Source organism: Camponotus floridanus, unplaced genomic scaffold, assembly GCF_003227725.1.
Source record: "Camponotus floridanus strain SB8 unplaced genomic scaffold, Cflo_v7.5 scaffold1, whole genome shotgun sequence".
In the NCBI taxonomy this organism is placed as follows: Eukaryota; Metazoa; Arthropoda; class Insecta; order Hymenoptera; family Formicidae; genus Camponotus; species Camponotus floridanus.
In genome coordinates this window covers 186,884-200,567 of record NW_020229214.1, presented here as the reverse complement: position 1 = coordinate 200,567, position 13,684 = coordinate 186,884, and the positions used below count along the sequence as shown (strand labels likewise).

The following is a 13,684-nucleotide window of genomic DNA, read 5'->3' as shown; positions in this document are numbered from 1 at the left end:
TCATGTTCTATCGATCAATCTACATCTATTTATTTCTATCTATCTATAACGACAAATTTACATTTTGTGATACACACAGAGGAAAGCAGAGGTATGAAAGAGGTAGAAATTTTAAATGCCAAGATCTAGATATGTGACTTTAAATTTTCTAAAATGTATAAATTTGAAATAATATAATAATGTGTGTGATGCTATTCGGGAATACTTCAGATCTTAAAGATAAAAATTAAATCAAAATCAAGAGCCAAATAGTTCTTATGTCAACTTTGATTTAATTTTGATTTATTTATTTGAGTCAAATTTCTAACTATTAAAGATGTGTAAAGTTCAAGATGTAAATATAATAAATTTGCTAAAATTTACGCGTTAATTTTATGGATGATGACATAATGAATATATTTCATGTTTTCATCTCCTCCTTCATGTGGGTCGCTTTCATATTAAATCAAGTTAGTGGAGACTTAATTAATTCTTTTTTCGCTCTTGTCTTTTGAAATATAATAGAATTATTTAAACCTCCTTTAATTTTAATACGTATGCGAACAAAAATCACACTAAATCGTACTAAGATCGATACATCTCGCGTACGCAACAGATTTTCAATTAGCGATCAAAGCAACGGCGACGTTATTCCCCTCGGCTACGGCTGCCATCGCTTACATCGCAAAATTCGCGGGACAACGAGTGGCAACATTAGAAACGCCGACGTCGCATTTCACAAGAATCAGGTCTCGCGAGGGCGAGGAGTTTCGTCAAGGACGTAATATCCATTGCCACGCTCTTTTTTTCTACCTTTGGCTCCTCTCGCGGGGCCGATAAACCTCGTCGCCGCTCGTTGTCGTTGTCTGAAATCGGCGCGAAAGAGACACAAGCGTGATCGACAACGCAAGGAAGAGGGTGGAGATGCAGCGAAAACAAGAGATGAAGAACAAAGGTGAAGAAGCCCAAGCGCATTCGCATATGTGTGTTACCGTATTGTATCCACGTAACACCAAAAAGAGTGGCCGCCGAAAGGCCGGAAGAACCGTCTCTCTCACTCATTCACACACATCATCATCATCATCATTGTCAACGTCGTCGTCGTCGTCGTCGTCATTAACGTTATTGTCGCCGGTCATTGTTCAGTCTCGCGCGCTTTCGACGGCCGCCCTGTGGATACGGAAATGACTATATCGTCTATTCGCCGGACTATGTAATACCTATTGCGCAAAACGGGAAAAAGAGCCTGACCCATGAATGAATGGCTGAAACGAGTGGATGAGATTCTGAAAGAAAAGAACATCAATTCATTTCCTTAGAGCTATCGTCCATTTCTCTCGTCTCCTCTCGTTTCCTCTCCCTCATGCATATAAATACGCACACACACGCACACGTACGCACGGGGTTGATTTACACCGATATCGATTGACGCTCCAACTCTGATTAGTCAGATTATTTGCCTCTTCCATTTGTGCGAGGTCTTTGAAACTTTTCGTAAAATTGGCATCGAGAAAAATAAAGTAATTTATATTTTCAGATAAATAGGACAATAATGATAGAATTAATAGTTTAGCGTATTTTAATCAATTTTAATAGCTTTTATTTAATTTAATAATTAATTTAATAATTTAATATTTAATTTAATAATTTTGACGCGGATATAAAAAAGGATTGCATGTCAGTTTTGTCAGTTAATACTTTTCTGTCATCTCTCTATGCTATAGATAAGACCACGAGTATATTATAGACCATAATACCTCTCTTCTTGCAATCTAGAGACAGCGAATCGCTAACTGGAATTATAATACTTTAAAGAACTCGACAGCAGAGTCAGTCGATGGCCTTGGTTAAATAACTCTGGTTAGCGATCGACAGCCTCGACTAAGTAACATACAAGTAAAGAATAAGGTGGGCGATTCACGGTCAATGTTAAACCGAGGTTGCCGGTTTTCCGTCTTTCAATTTGTAATGATGGCCACGAGCGAGCGATCGATCTCCATTAGCAGGATTCAGGTTGATCAAGTAAATTACCATGGATATGAATTAAGGCAACGAGACCGGAATGAGACAGAGGGAGAGTGAGACAGAAAGCGAGTGAGAGAAAGAGAGGAACACTCGCGAGATTCGAGGGAGCGAAAAGTCGATGGGGTGAAAATTTGGATCTTTGTTTTTATCGCGAGAAGGACACGACGTGATTCATGTTGTCGCGGTTTCGATTTCAAACCTCGCCGAACGTCGCATTTTTAAGCAACGGATGCGTCAACGTGACACTTTCACAGAGAACAAGAGGATTATCGAGAGACTCACCTGCCGATCGTCCTCGGGATTTCGTACTCGTGCCACCCTGGACATTGCAGCCCTGAGTGTTGCACGGCTGTGTCGCACCTATGAGCGATATATCGAGTGGATTGGTCGTCACGTTGATGTTGGGCCTCTTTTGGCTCCGCCTGTGATCGGCGATGCCCTTCTCGAGCGGATTCGCCTGAATCGAGTTGACCTTTCCGCCGGTCATGTAATCGATCTGATATGCCATCCTGTTCTGCTTCTCCTGGACGGCCACCAAGTTCCGAATCGAGGAGCGCGTGTCGATCGAATCAGGTTGGCCCGCATCCACGGAGCCCCTCACGGGGGTGCTAAACATGGAAATGTAATGGTAACGAAATTGTAGGGGAATAATCTTCGTCGCGATTGTGCGAGAGGCAGTGATTGACAAGCTCGCAGCCGAACCATAACTGTTTTTAAAATTCCATTTGCCAAACTCGGATGAAATTTAGGACACGGGATCAATTCGGAAATTGCTCTTGGAATTCATAGCTTATCCGCAAACTTTGCACTTATCCCGGGGGAAAAAGATATCGAGAGTAGAAGGCACGTAGAGTCCCTTAAGAAACCTCAGTCTTACCCAAAGTAGAGAAGAGAAGTTCTTTAATCGGGAAATTATTGCACGAGATAGCGATTCAACATCAGGAGAAGAGTAATGTAGCTGATAGTTTTATAGAGATAAAGTTACATTCTCTATAAAATCTTCCCAAAATTTTCTTTTCAAGGTAAAGGAATATCGTGCAGAAGTTTTCAAAATATTTTTATCAATATTTCTAATTTAAACTCTAAATTTTTTTTCAACATTAACAGAGCATTCTTTTGAAGTGCTTCGTGCATTAAATCGTATATTTCTTTCGACTCGAGTTGCCAATAAAATCGATCAAGCTACGTACCTGAAGAAGTCCGCGGCTCTGAGATCGGGAAGAGGCGGGGTTCTGCCGCTGCCGCCGAAGGTGAACCTGGTCTCCTGGTGCGCCCCGATCATCGGCGTGGGTGGCGGAAGAGCCGACGTGCCCTCGGCGCAGTTACTCGCGTGTCCCTGACCAATGGTAGCGCTAATCGCCTTGGGATTGCCGTCCGATGGCCTGTCCGAGTCGAGTTTCGAGCGGGAGCAGCGGCTCGACGGTCCTGCGACCTCGGGCCCGTCGAAGGCGCAGAGCGATGACGTCGGCGACGACGGAAGCGGCAGCGGCGGTGTAGTTTGACTCGCCGGCGCAGCGACGGAGATGGGCGACGTGGGCGATGCAGGCGACGAGTTGCGGCTGCCCGTGGCCATGTCGTCGGAGTGTCCAACGAGATGGATGGGCGACGATTGCGACGGGGCTGTAGCGGGAGGCGACATTTCGGCCGGCACGTCGATTAGGTCGAAACTGTCGTCTGGCTGCTCCCCGTCTGTCGTCGTCACCTGGAGAAAATTGTGTCGACGATATATATTATTGAGTTATATTATGGAGCTAATTTTTTATATTTTTATATTTTATACGTATATTTGAAAATTTTTATACATATATTTTTATATTTATTTATTTTATATTTAATTTTTATATTTACTTTTATATTTTATATTTTACGAAAATTCAAAAATCTTTTCTTCAAAAAGAGATATAAGTACACATGCAGAGGGATCGAGTTTTCATATTCGAAAATAAAATTTTTCTTGTATCAAAAATATATCGAAATATTAATAATGAACAAATAGTGAGCAATTAAAATAAATAAGTAAATAAATAAGTATATTATTAATAAATTCGAGGAAAATATGCAGATAGATACAATTAATTTTTAGTTATTTTGTGATATTTCTTGCAAATTAAAATTTCGCTTCAATTTTGTTAGAAAGAATCTATCAAGATTTTTCACATAAATAGATAATTTCTTATTAAGCTTAAAGAAGCTTAACTTATATGATTTAAATGGAACGTGGGAATTTTTAAGGAAATATCTTCAAAGTAAGAAAGAAGAGAGAATTAGACATTTAAATTAAATTGTTTGATATATTACATCATTTCGAAGATATTCACCCATTATTCGCATCTTTGCGAACCCGGATCTACGAATCATTTCTTTTGATGACATTTCAGAGGGAAAAAATGCGATTCTTGGTAATCGTTTAATACACAAGGACATATTTGTTAATTCATTTAAAATTAATTTAAAGTATCATGCCCCCTAAGCGAGAAACGTGTATGAGGTTCGCACGTTGCTTTTGTGCTTAACTGCACGTTGAAATATGGATAGTAAGCACGCAAAGGTGCCTATTAAAATCCAACACGAAAAACATATTTTCCTCGATGTGGATTCGTTGAACAGTATACGTCGAGATACATTGTATCGATATCGGCATGCAATTTATTAACTTTGTTCCTCGATGTAATATCGCGGCGCGCGCGTACCTTTAATTATAACACTTCATTAATACTTGATATCATAATATTTATAATATCAAATAATAACGCTCATAATTTGTTCAACTTTAGCCTTAAAAGCATGCAATATAGCTGGTTGTTGATATCGATGTACTGAAAATCTAATATTACGCTTATATATATATGTTCGAATATTATAGAGAATCAAGAAAATGATCAATAACATGCATTTCAAAAATCGAAATTAGTAAGCTAATAAAAAATCTTGAGTTTATAATAATAAACGTAAATTTAATTTTAATTTTAATTATGATTTCAAGTCTTTTGACTTCAACTTCAATTTTAATATTAATATCAATTTTATTTTTATTATATTTTTATTATAATAACAATCAAGAAAATGATCAATAACATGCATTTTAAAAATTGAAATTAGTAGACAAATAAAAAATCTTACTTTTATAATAACAAACGTAAATTTAATTTTAATTATGATTTCAAGTTTTTTAATTTTAATTTCAACATCAATTTTAATATCAATTTTAATATCAATTTTAATATTAATATCAATTTTATTTTTATTATAATAACAATCAAGAAAATGATCAATAACATGCATTTAAAAAATCGAAATTAGTAGGCAAATAAAAAATCTTGATTCTATAATAACAAATGTAAATTTAATTTTCATTTTAATTATGATTTCAAGCCTTTTGATTTTAATTTCGACTTCAATTTTAATATTAATTTTAACTTTATTTTATTTTTTATTATAACATATTTACTATGAAAAGAGTATATATACATTTAACATTTACAATATTCATTCGGCATATACGCTTTTAAAATATTCATATTGTGACATTATATCGCTCACGCACAGTGTGACAAGTGAGCGAAGGGGAATACGTAATTCTTATTTTTGTTAGATAAATTTTCAATTAAAATTATATGTTAGAAATCAAAAGATTATTTATAACAAGTGCATTAAATATCAAACGTCTCTATAGTATTATTAATGTAACAATATTGTGTCCATGCATGCATTGATGATGTAGAATAAAATATTACTTACAATAGTAATGAATCATTAATAATATTTTAAAGAAATCAAGCTTCATATTAAAATAAATTTATTATAGCATAAAATAGAATTTAATATAGAGACTTTGGAGAACAATTATATATGTGAAACTATTGTATATTAATTAAACATTTATCTAACGAATAAAAATTATTTCCCTTTAAATCGTTTACTTGTCACTGTGCCCGGATATTAAATTTACATGTCAAATTTACATTGTTCAGCGAAATTATCATTTATTTTTATTTTGTTTGCCATCCATTTTCCCTACCATAGTGAGCATCGTATTGGCGCTGTCGGTGCTCGTGTTGATCGTTGTTTCCGACGCCGTGCTGGAGCCCATGACCACGACTTTCGGCACCGTCCGGCAGCTACGGCTGCCGCCCGCCGACTTGAAGTTGAACCGCCGAATCGCGGACGAAAGAAGGTCACCGTCTCGTCCGCCGCCGCCGCCACCGCTGCCACTGTCAGCCCCATGTTGCCCGCGCGATGGCTGCGACTGCGATGTATCCCCCTGATCACACGCGTTACTTCCCAAACTGCCACATCTGGTTGCCGATTCGCGATTCCTCGAGCACCCCTGCGGCAGAATCGCTCGTCCATTTTTCCCAATATTTCATTCAAATGTCATTATTCAACAAATCACATGATTAATGGATTAACAAGGAATAAAATCAAGATTTTTAATGAAAGAAAAAAACGCACTTGGGATTTGTGTTCCGGGGTGGACGGTGGATTCGGTGTGTTCGGCAGCGAGCCCCCCGCAGGGGTACAGTGCCGCAGTCGCGCCAGGGCCGTGCGAAGCCCCTCCGTCACGAGGCTATTTTATTGCTTCCTCGCCGCTCCCCCGAGCCACCCTCTCGCGCGTCGCCCTTTTCTCGCTTCGGCAGCCGTCTTCTCTCGACGATCTCTCGGCCGGATGCGCGAAATCCACCCGCTGCCGCTCGCCGCGGGGATGACGACCCGCGTGGGAGTCGAGAGATTCACCAGCCCAACGCTGCCACGTGCCGCTGATTGTGCCGCGCGCCGTTTATCAACCGTTGCATTCACCATCGCACACTTGTGCTCCCATACGCGACCCGACTCTCCCCTTTGTTCCGTTTGTTTTCCCTCGATCTACCTGGAGGCACAATGGGAGTAATAACATCAATCGTTATAGAACATTGAATTCTGGTTTCTGATTAGTGGAAATAATTATTATGCGATAGTTTCATGATTTATGACAATGATCAAAATATATTAAGATTACTCTCGATTGTGACTGAATTGTTAATCGTGAAATACACGCGTTTTTTTTAAATTATAATTAATTCCATAAATTATATACGGGATGTTTCATAATAAGTGCGAAAATTTTAGGAGATGATTCTTTGTCGAAAATTAAGGGGGATTTTTCATGTAAACATATATATCCTACATCCCTTTCTATGGAGTTACACTCCTCCAAATGGGAATAAAAATTAGGTTTTTATTTTTTTCTTAAATTTGGAACAGGTTAAAGAAATGAAATTAGGATATTTTCTACTAGTAAAAAGGTTATTTATTAATATTTTTTTCAGCCTCCCGTATTGTTATAAAAGGGAATGAGCCTAGCAACCCCTATTCAATTTTTTATTAAAACTTTTTAATGTTTATATGAAAAATCCCCCTTAATTTTCGACAAAGAATCATCTCCTAAAATTTTTCGCACTTGTTGAGAAACATCCTGTCTTATCGAAATATTTGGAAAAATAATGATGATTTTTCATATTTTAATTTTAAATTCGTATTAATAATTTATATCATTTTTTGTGTTGCATGGAAATAATTTTTCAACAATTTCTCACAATTATCGTATTACATGTAATAAAAATACATTTTATCACGAGATATCAATCAAGTATATCCAACAAAAATATTTAATAAGGAGAGGAAGTATTAATCTTTCTCATATTTAATGATTATGATTGATAACTACAAATTATAAATGCCGTGATTAATAATCTCAATAATGATGATTAATTGTTGCATTGATTATTAATTATGATTATTAATTATGATTATTAATGATTTTATTAACAGCTTACGGTCAATATATTTCTCATATTCAACAAATTTTAAATAGAAATTTTTGTAAAAATACATAAAAATTGATTACGTTTTCTGTTATACATTTCATTCATGAACAATGTATTGAAAGTGCGAAGTGCATGTTTATATTTTATTCATACATGAAATATTAAACAGCAAGATGTTAATTATTTATTAATTATCATGAAAATAATTATGTTTGGCTAAATAGAGTGAAAATATTAGAGTGAAAATTACAAAATAATTGTTGTAATTGTGGAACATACTAATAACTTATGAAAAAATTTTTGAATTTTGAATTTTTTATAATATTATTTTTATAATATTAATTTTTAATAATATTATACACTTATTATATTGTGTTTTATAATACAAAGAAATATTGTAATTATTCCAATATCTGGATGCACGAAAAAAATGCATATTATTAAGAAACAAAGTAAATACTTAATATACAATTAGTATACAATTAATATACAATTTTTAATAATAATTTTCATAACTAATAAATAACTTCTAATGTCACTAGATTTCAGCTTTACAATTAATATTGCAAAATAGAATGCATTTTTCACGTAATTTGTACCATAAGTTTTTCTCCGTGAAGGGCGCTTCGATTAAGCTGTAGAATGATAACAATTTCTGTCTGCGATTCAAGCCTCGAGGGAGCATTCGAAACGCGTACGAAGAGCGAATATTGAAATCCACACTGTCTCTCGCCTGCACGAAATTCAGGAATTCTTGCAATATCGCACTTCAAGTACGGTAAACGCTGAAGCTCCCATGTTCGAGACAACTGTGAGCTGTCGTGCGGCAATTTTCATCGTAGATTCACATCAGTCACTGTACACGCGATACAACGTGGCGTTACTACTTACCATATCGGAAACAGACTGTTGAAAAAAGTTTCTATTAACAATCTCTCGCAACGATGTGCCGCGGATAAAGTAAACATCGAAGTCGCGTGTACGGCGAGTAGTAATTTAAGTTCGATCGATTAGAGATTAGAATTCTCTGAGATTTCTTTTTTCGAAACTCCGTCTTATTACACGACACGCGTTGAATCAACATGCTTTTATCCTGTTATTTTTAGTGATTCCTGATATTTTTAATTTTTTTAATATTAAAAATATAATAATTAGTGTTCATCGATTAAAGCCGATCAAATTTGAATAAATTAAAATAGAAATTCTCGTAATAATTTATTGAATCGTCCTTCACGTTTCGCACTGTAATTTATTTAATCAGAGAAGACTAGAGAGAACTAAAATTTAAAATTAAATATCATATCGTATTTGTTGATATATTTAAAAAATCATTAAATTTTTTAATTAATTTCTCTTCTCTTAATAATATTATTCTTGTATTAACATAAGCCATATTTGTGAAATATCTCAATGTATTTGTTGTATTAAAAAAATCACCAAGTTTTTAAATTTATTTCGCTTCTCTTAATAATATTATTCTTGTATTAATATAATTGTATTGTATAATTGTCTAATCATTCGGAATAAAAAGACCTTTTTGTAATATTTCTTTTTTAACAAATATGTTTTTTATAATTTAGACAAGTAAAATTGGCTACCAAACTTTAACCGAGGCAACCTACAAAATAAAAAAATCTTATTTATTTTTTCTTAAGAAAATATATTCTCTATGGTTTTTCATTCCATACACAAACAATTTGAAAGTGACTTGCACCGAGTTTGGAACGTTATTATTTGCTACAAGCAATTAAGTGGACTCTCCCCAATTACCTTACATATCATCCATCAATCTCTTCGGTATACATGAAGGCGCGTTACTCTGTCGCAAAACACTCTTGTGATGTCGAAACATCGTCACTCCCTTTGTCCCTCGTCGGGTTTCTGTAAATTCCGAACGCCTGTAAGAGGAGCACAAAGGGATCAGATGAGACGAGACGAGACGAAACGAGGAGACGAATAAGAGGATACAAAATGGAGCGCGTTTGTACCTCACTTCTATGTTTTACGAGTTCTCGCTTATATAATGACGAGTCTGATTTCTATCCTAATTTCATTTCGCTTCCGTCTTAGAAACTTACGGGACATCCGACACATAAAATTCTTAAAAAGACGAAATCGGGCGATGACGCGCGCGCCTCTTGGAAAAATTGCACTCGTAAATCAAGCGATAGAATGCGTATTACGCTCATAAATTGGAAGGAAAGACGTATCTGTTAACTCTCTATTCAGGGCACAGGTATCGACAAATTTATATTCAAAGTAAAATATAATCTATTTTACGCCTAGTTTTCGAAATCATCAATTTATTATTAAATTAAATTATTTCTTAATTAAATTATTTCATAAATAAATTATTTCTCGATTGAAATTTGGATTTCTTCCATTAATGTATCATCTCGTTCTCATATTTGTTTTGAAAAGTTTAACTAGAAAGCAGTGCATGAAAGCAAATATCCCGCAATCGTATATTAAGATAAAACCTAGTAACTCGCAGCAATTTCGCATATATTTTCGCAATAGCGCGGAATATAAATTTACCAAAATAAATACACATTTTTCAAACTTTGTACTGCAAACAATAAAGATGAATTATTGCGTCGAGCAATATTGGTGGTGTCGAAGGAAAAACAAAATGCCTGATATTTCATTCAACAATACGGAAACCACTTTGCGCGAGGTTTCAAAATGGATAGAGGTAATTACAGTCGCTATTATTTTATATAAAAGCTTTTATTGTCGACATAAAATAGCGAATCATTTATCGTCGGAAAACCTGGCGGAAAGAACGACGCTTAATCGCAAATATCCGCTTCGATCCGTCGCAATTCTGCTTCGATCCAAAGCGCCGAAATTATTTTGGATCGCACAAAGAGTTCAAAAGGAATCTCCCGTGTTAACTATTTTATCAAGTTAACGAGCCGAGATTCGCTTTATATCTATTAAGTTTATATTGAAAACACGTTGATGCAGTTAACGCGGAAATATTTTCATTACTATTTGTCATATATATATATAAATGGTAGATTAGCTTTTCCGGATATTACGGTCGTGTGGACACAGTGCTACGTACTCTGAGACACACAATTACACCCTCATGTCCGGCGATGAGCCGAGTCCGAGTAAATGCATCGATTAATTACAGTACGGCTCGTTTCTCTAAACGCTTCCCCTGAGAATGACTGGTTTCTCGTTGCACTAACATAAGTTGCACGTACCTCAAAACGAGTAAAAATAAAATCATCGATCAAAAAAGGCAAAGAGAAATATAATATACGAATTATGTTGCATAACAATATTAATATACAAATTATATATACATTTGAATACGTTAATTTGTACAGAATCAACTCCCAAATTGATCAAAAGGCTTATAAATGAAAAAAAAACTCGCTTACTAAAATATTCCGCCAAAATTTCGATATTATGAAAGCAAATATTGAAATAGCAGACCTTTGACATTTGCATTTTACTAACATTTATAGCCATTCGAAATTATCTGCGAAGAAGAGCAACATTATACGATTCTCACGTGCAATTTGATAAATATTATTGCAAATATTTTACATCGAAATATAATGGTAATAATAGAACGGAATTTTTCAATTGAAGTTTCCTTCCGTCAAATCAATATATTAATATCGTGTCACAGTTTCACTGACAATTTATCAAAGTTAATAATGCGATATTTTTCGATAATAAAATTTATCATTGTTGGCTTTTATGTTGATTAAAAGCGCAATCATTAATTTTTAATGAATTTGTAATGAATATTAATTTTTACGAGATGCAATTATACCTTTAATCACAATTAATGTAAACGTTCAAACGACCACAATTAATGTAAACGTTCAACGATTGTGATTATTTAGAAAATATCGCGAGATGGTATTTTATCACGATTGAACTCGCCAATTATTTCAAAATCGGAGCTTTAGAAAGCAACGCGATATAAAACACGTTAACTATTACGTGGATGGATTCGGTGCTTGTAGATATCTGATTGAATTTTCGAGCTTGTTGATCGAATGGATCTCGATAAGCGCTTTCTAGCTCGTCGGAAGAGGTACGATCCATTTTTCAAATGCGAACTTCCTATGTTCGAGCGCTCTCGTGGCGCTCTGATTTCGCCGGATGGCAAGCGTATACGAGCGCATGTCGCACGTGACAAATCTGGCTATTAACTTCCGTAGGTGGCGACGATTAATTGGCAGATTAATATCGGGGCCGATCGTTCTCGCGACGAAAATTACGTCACGGCAGGACATATTTCGCGAATCCCGGAGCTGCGAATCATGGAATCGATTAACTTTGCGAGAGCTTAACTAGACATTGTGTATGCGCCGTTACAGAAATAGAACAAATTTATTACATTTTAATTAGCTTCCTATTAATAATTCATGTAGCCCTCTTAAATTTGTTGGTCATATGTGTATTTTAATTGTGCATGTATCAGTGCAATGAATCAATAAGCTAAGCACGATTCATCATATTAAAAGCCTACGGTATGCAGTTGACATGACAATTTCAATTGTAAAAATATTTTTTAAATTGCTGTAAAGTCTAAATAAATTCAAACATTTATTGTTTTACGATGGAAATTCCTTTAGGGCCTACAAATTAATTAATTTTTAGTGCTTTTATATCTTTTTGCAATATTGCAATAAACAAGGGTAAGTTTTTAAGTGAATAGATTTTTCAAGCATTTGAAAAATCTATTTTAAATATCAATCTGAAAAAAAAATATATAACATATATATAACATATATATAAAATATAAAATACATATAAACATAAAACATATATAACATAAAACATATAAAATAATAAAAAAATATATAATAAAATAAATATAAAATAATCAATATACAAAAAAGAGAGAAACTAAAAATTTATTTTAATATAGATGTAAATACTCGCATTTTAGAGATGCACTTTTTCGTGCATATTTTGAAAATTAAAGAACAAAATATTTTAATAACACTTTATCAAACTTATTTTCTCGAAATAAAATAAATATCAATTAAATATTGACATTTAAATTTTAATAATTAAATATTGATGAAAAAAATGTCTCTCATAAATATGTAACATTAATGATGGCCGTTCATGTATATTAAAATCTTAATGATAATAATAAATTTTACAATATAATTATAATATTTATAAATTATAATTTCAATAATAATCGTTAGAAACATCGCTAATAAATGAACATGGCTTGAACACGACGTAGTCAGGACCTAAGTCAACGTTTTATATCGTTGCATATCGATAAATCCGCCACTAGTGGAGGGCAACAACGGGGTTGAGGATGTGGGAGAGAGGTTACGACGACCAACGAGGGGAAAGGTAGGTTGAGGTGATGGAGGACTAGGTACGAGGGAACATAGGCCGATCGACCTGGTTAACCTACATAGAACGAGAGACGGAAAGAGAGGAAGAAAGAATCCTCCTCTCTCTCTGTCTTCGTGCGCTCCTCGTTCCTGGCTGTTTGGCGTTTTCACGTCACGAGGAAAAAACTTTATCCGATTCTCCCTCGGCCTGTTTTCTCGGCAATCTTTATCTATCTCTCTCTATCGGCCAGGTGGAAAACTCGGCGCATGTTGGCGCCATCGACTTGGACGATCAAGTGCTTCCGCTACGCTGAGCCGAGGCGATCATCTATCCTCGGCAAGAGAAGTATGGTGCTCGAGCGAGATGATTGGCACCGAGAAAAAACGAAGACTTGTTGTAACACGATGTGTTGCGGGTCGGAGATTGAGATTGCGACAAGTTCGACGATCGTGACACGCTGGAAACACGCGAAAACGATCTCTTTATTCGCGTGACGCGACAACGTATAAGATTCGAATCTTTTTCAAAGAAAATTAACTAAA

General features: G+C 35.0%; 1 protein-coding gene across 11 annotated transcripts in view; it reads right to left on the bottom strand.

Moving 5' to 3' along the window:
* LOC105253531 overlaps positions 1-13,684 on the bottom strand; it is a 45,696-nt gene that overhangs the window by 20,281 nt on the left and 11,731 nt on the right. For 7 of the 11 annotated variants that reach the window (XM_011261624.3, XM_011261621.3, XM_011261629.3 and 4 more), the window contains exons 2-6: positions 9,579-9,706; positions 6,457-6,871; positions 6,023-6,331; positions 3,195-3,706; positions 2,287-2,612 (exon numbers count right to left, since the gene is read on the bottom strand). In XM_011261624.3, the coding sequence (XP_011259926.1) occupies positions 2,287-2,612; positions 3,195-3,706; positions 6,023-6,094 (910 nt within the window). In that variant the 5' untranslated portion in view covers positions 6,095-6,331; positions 6,457-6,871; positions 9,579-9,706. Of the gene's footprint in view, positions 1-2,286; positions 2,613-3,194; positions 3,707-6,022; positions 6,332-6,456; positions 6,872-8,407; positions 8,643-9,578; positions 9,707-13,684 lie in introns of those variants that run through there. The other 4 variants (XM_011261627.3, XM_011261626.3, XM_025406758.1 and 1 more) reach the window with 3 other exon arrangements.